Source organism: Eutrema salsugineum, unplaced genomic scaffold, assembly GCF_000478725.1.
Source record: "Eutrema salsugineum unplaced genomic scaffold, Eutsalg1_0 scaffold_23, whole genome shotgun sequence".
Taxonomy (NCBI): Eukaryota; Viridiplantae; Streptophyta; class Magnoliopsida; order Brassicales; family Brassicaceae; genus Eutrema; species Eutrema salsugineum.
The window spans coordinates 908,903-912,910 of NW_006256805.1; the positions used below are offsets into that span (position 1 = coordinate 908,903).

General features: G+C 35.5%; 1 protein-coding gene across 2 annotated transcripts; it reads left to right on the forward strand.

The window, feature by feature from the left end:
- Positions 1-775: 775 nt before the first annotated feature.
- LOC18015368 (calcium-dependent protein kinase 11) lies at positions 776-3,591 on the forward strand. Of its 2 annotated transcripts, none has more exons than XM_024154855.1 (7): positions 776-1,428; positions 2,014-2,157; positions 2,245-2,397; positions 2,479-2,594; positions 2,687-2,866; positions 2,944-3,168; positions 3,257-3,591. In XM_024154855.1, exons 1-7 carry the CDS (start codon positions 891-893, stop codon positions 3,404-3,406), a joined length of 1,506 nt encoding a protein of 501 aa, XP_024010623.1. In that variant the 5' UTR covers positions 776-890; the 3' UTR covers positions 3,407-3,591. The 2 variants fall into 2 exon arrangements, with proteins under 2 accessions (XP_024010623.1, XP_006397467.1); XM_006397404.2 differs by having other exon boundaries at positions 891-1,428; positions 2,687-2,854.
- Positions 3,592-4,008: the final 417 nt, after the last annotated feature.

Here is a 4,008-nt window from a genome sequence, read left to right on the forward strand (position 1 = left end):
CTCCATGTTGTCATACTTATTCTTTGTGCTCAAACAATGTTGTGTTCTTCCTTGTTCTTGTTGATTTCTGCCCGAGACTTCAAGTCTCAACCCTTTGTCCCAGTAGTAGCGTTGTTATTGGTGGATATGATTTTATACTAAGAAAATGGATCAATGTCTATGTAAACAAAACCAGAATGAATTCAATACAAGAAATATAATGCAGCTTTCAAAAACCCATAAATCAAAAAGTAGACGAAGAATAAAAAATCTTACCTATTGACTTGTGGAATTTTGAGTCGATATTAGAAAGCATTGGAGATTGTTTGAGATTCCATCTTTGTAACTTCCAAAATGGAAATTAATTTGCAGTTCATTATGAAACATAAACTAATATGCACTTCTCTTTTGGTTTTTATGTTCAATTAAAAACAAAATTAGTACAATTTAATTATTTAATTCTCTTCTAATTTTTTTTAATCTGATGTGTTAAAAGTTAGATGCTGATGTGTCAAGCTTGTGAAACTCAACTGAGTCTTTATATAATAGATACATAAAATCACCCTGCTCCGAATTCACAAATACTATTGTATATATAGACAGTATACGAATTGGTTTATCTATCTAAAACTATGCGACCGAATGTTTTAAAAGACGAAAAATAATAACAATATGGGACATAACATACATAAAATGAAAACGTAAATAAAATTGAATTAATAAAATTTCCTTAAAGAAATGTAATGATATTTGATAACGATATAAGAGTGAGTCAAAACAAAATGGAGAAGAGGGAAGGAATCGAAAGGAGCGTTTGGTTCTTGGAGTCTTTTGCCTTACAAAGAAAAACTCCATTATCATCAATTCATCATCGTCTCTTCTACAGAAAATCCTCAAATCGAGATTGCAAAATGGAGAAACCAAACCCTAGACGACCTTCAAATACTGTTCTTCCGTACCAAACTCCTCGATTAAGAGATCACTACCTCCTCGGCAAAAAGCTAGGCCAAGGCCAATTCGGCACAACCTACCTCTGCACCGAGAAATCAACCTCCGCTAATTACGCCTGCAAATCAATCCCCAAGCGCAAGCTCGTCTGCCGCGAGGATTACGAGGATGTCTGGCGCGAGATTCAGATCATGCATCATCTCTCTGAGCACCCCAATGTTGTTCGGATCAAGGGTACTTACGAGGATTCCGTCTTCGTTCACATCGTTATGGAGGTTTGTGAAGGAGGTGAGCTTTTTGATCGGATTGTGTCGAAGGGTCATTTCAGCGAGCGCGAGGCCGTGAAGCTTATCAAGACGATCCTTGGTGTTGTTGAGGCTTGTCACTCGCTTGGTGTTATGCATAGAGATCTCAAACCTGAGAATTTCTTGTTTGATAGTCCAAAGGAAGATGCGAAGCTTAAGGCTACGGATTTTGGTTTGTCTATCTTCTACAAGCCAGGTTTGGTTTCGATTAATCCAATCATCCACCCTTATCTTTGGTTAATCTTGGAATCAATCAATGAATGGCTTCAAATTTGTTTGTATCTGTATGGCTTCTTGATTCATTGTCGATACATGTTTATTTGGTTTCTTGATAGAAACAGGTGTGTTTTTTTTTTTATCGTCTTTTGAATTGAAGCTCGTTATAAGGGATTTGGGTATGTTTAGAATCGCTGGTCTGTTTCGTTGAATCCCTCGAATTATGATGCTTGAGGATTGTTTCTTTTCTTGTATAGATGTTCTTCATTTGAGTCTCTGAAACTTCATGCGTTGATTCGAGTTATTCTGCATTTTATTTCTGGCAAGGGCTTTGGGTATAATTAGCCTTGATGATTTGTTTCATTAACTTCTGATTTTTGCTGCTTGAGCATTGTTTCTTTGTTAAGAGAAACATTGCTTGTATAGATTGAGTCTCTGAAACTTCATGTGTTGTTTGGAACTATTCTGCATTTCTCTGGCCTTGGATCTGTGATTCCCTTAAAAGCAGATAGGTAATGGCCAGTGCCGGTTCATCGCCTAATTGGTTTTTTTGTTTGTTCTTCAGGACAATATCTATACGACGTAGTTGGAAGTCCGTACTATGTTGCACCGGAGGTTCTAAAGAAATGTTATGGACCTGAAATAGATGTGTGGAGCGCCGGTGTTATCCTCTACATCTTACTAAGCGGCGTTCCTCCTTTCTGGGCAGGTAAGTCTACAAAAAAGCACAGCCCTTTCTTACAAGTTTTTGGTTTTTAGCTTGAATGATGCATCTCTCTATTCTTGGTGCTTGCAGAAACCGAGTCTGGAATCTTTAGACAGATATTGCAAGGGAAGTTAGACTTTAAATCCGATCCGTGGCCTAGTATCTCAGAAGCTGCTAAAGATTTGATCTACAAAATGCTGGAAAGGAGCCCCAAGAAACGCATTTCTGCTCATGAAGCCTTGTGTAAGTTTATTTTTGGTTGTTCATTTGAAATCAACTGTTTTCGGTAAGTAATGAGTAGTGAGGTTGCTCTGAATGTTATAGGTCACCCATGGATTGTTGATGAACATGCGGCACCAGACAAGCCTCTTGATCCAGCAGTCTTATCACGTCTAAAGCAGTTTTCGCAAATGAATAAGATTAAAAAAATGGCCTTACGGGTATAAATCTAAGTAATATATACATTTTGCTTTTTCTCTATGTCCAATCCATTTTATGATTTCTCTGAACACAAGTGATGTTTTTCGTACAGGTAATCGCTGAGAGACTTTCAGAGGAAGAAATTGGAGGTTTAAAAGAATTGTTCAAAATGATAGACACAGACAACAGCGGGACGATCACCTTTGAAGAGCTCAAAGCGGGTTTGAAGAGAGTTGGATCAGAACTGATGGAATCAGAAATCAAGTCTCTTATGGACGCGGTATCATTAATAGTACTAAAACCAACAAAATAACTCTTTTCGTTTTCTTTTAACATCCATGGGACTCAAAAACTGTGTTTTGGGGACAGGCGGATATCGACAACAGTGGTACAATAGACTACGGAGAATTTCTAGCAGCAACGTTACACATGAACAAGATGGAGAGAGAGGAGAATCTGGTGGCTGCATTTTCATATTTTGACAAAGATGGGAGCGGATATATCACCATCGATGAGCTTCAGTCAGCTTGCACAGAGTTTGGTCTATGTGATACACCTCTCGATGACATGATCAAGGAGATTGATCTTGACAATGTAACCACTCTTCTTCTCTTTTGTCTCTCTCCTTCACATGTAATTGTGTTATATAACCGACTGAGCTTGAATTGTATGGATTTGGTAGGACGGGAAGATCGATTTCTCGGAGTTCACGGCAATGATGAGGAAAGGAGATGGAGTTGGGAGAAGCAGAACCATGATGAAAAACTTGAACTTCAACATAGCTGATGCTTTTGGAGTTGAGAACCAAAACGCCCAAAAATCTGATGATTGACCCATCTTCCATCGAAAACTTTATTTTGATTTCTTATATATATTTTGGAACTAAAGAATACATAAATATATTCTGTTTTGTTTTGCTTTCCTTGTTATTTTGTAGATGAGCAACTCTCTGTTTTTTTGTCCTAGTATGGATCACCATTTTGCTTCACAATAATCATATATATAAACAGAGTTTTCTCTCCACCTATACAAAACAATTGTTATAGCATTAAAGTCTATTTAAAAATCTGTACTTTAGTCTATACAAAAGCATTTTTAGTCTCTGCAATCAAACACATACTTTTTTTTTTAAAGTCTGTTTAGAAATTGTTTAAATGTTAATCTAGTTTGTTTTAACAAATATAATTATATACAAATAAATTAATTCCAAAGTTAGGATAATATATAATTACAGATATAATATTTTAGAAAATCTTCATATTAAACTATTTTCTTGTGGATAGCTATTCCAATTACCAAACAAGTCATTTTAGTGAAATATTAATAAAATATTTTATTTTTTAATTGTATTTGAAATAATTCCAAAATTTTAAATTTTAATTTTGAATAGTTTCAATTTCTTTAAATATAGATTATATTAATTACAAAAATTAT

What these genes read in the sequence shown, in the direction of transcription:
- LOC18015368 (XM_024154855.1), top strand. Translation starts at nt 891, where the DNA reads ATGGAGAAACCAAACCCTAGACGACCTTCAAATACTGTTCTTCCGTAC. An exon ending in GTCTATCTTCTACAAGCCAG is followed by an intron (nt 1,429 to 2,013) that starts GTTTGGTTTCGA and finishes TTTGTTCTTCAG; the next exon opens with GACAATATCTATACGACGTA. An exon ending in CGTTCCTCCTTTCTGGGCAG is followed by an intron (nt 2,158 to 2,244) that starts GTAAGTCTACAA and finishes TGGTGCTTGCAG; the next exon opens with AAACCGAGTCTGGAATCTTT.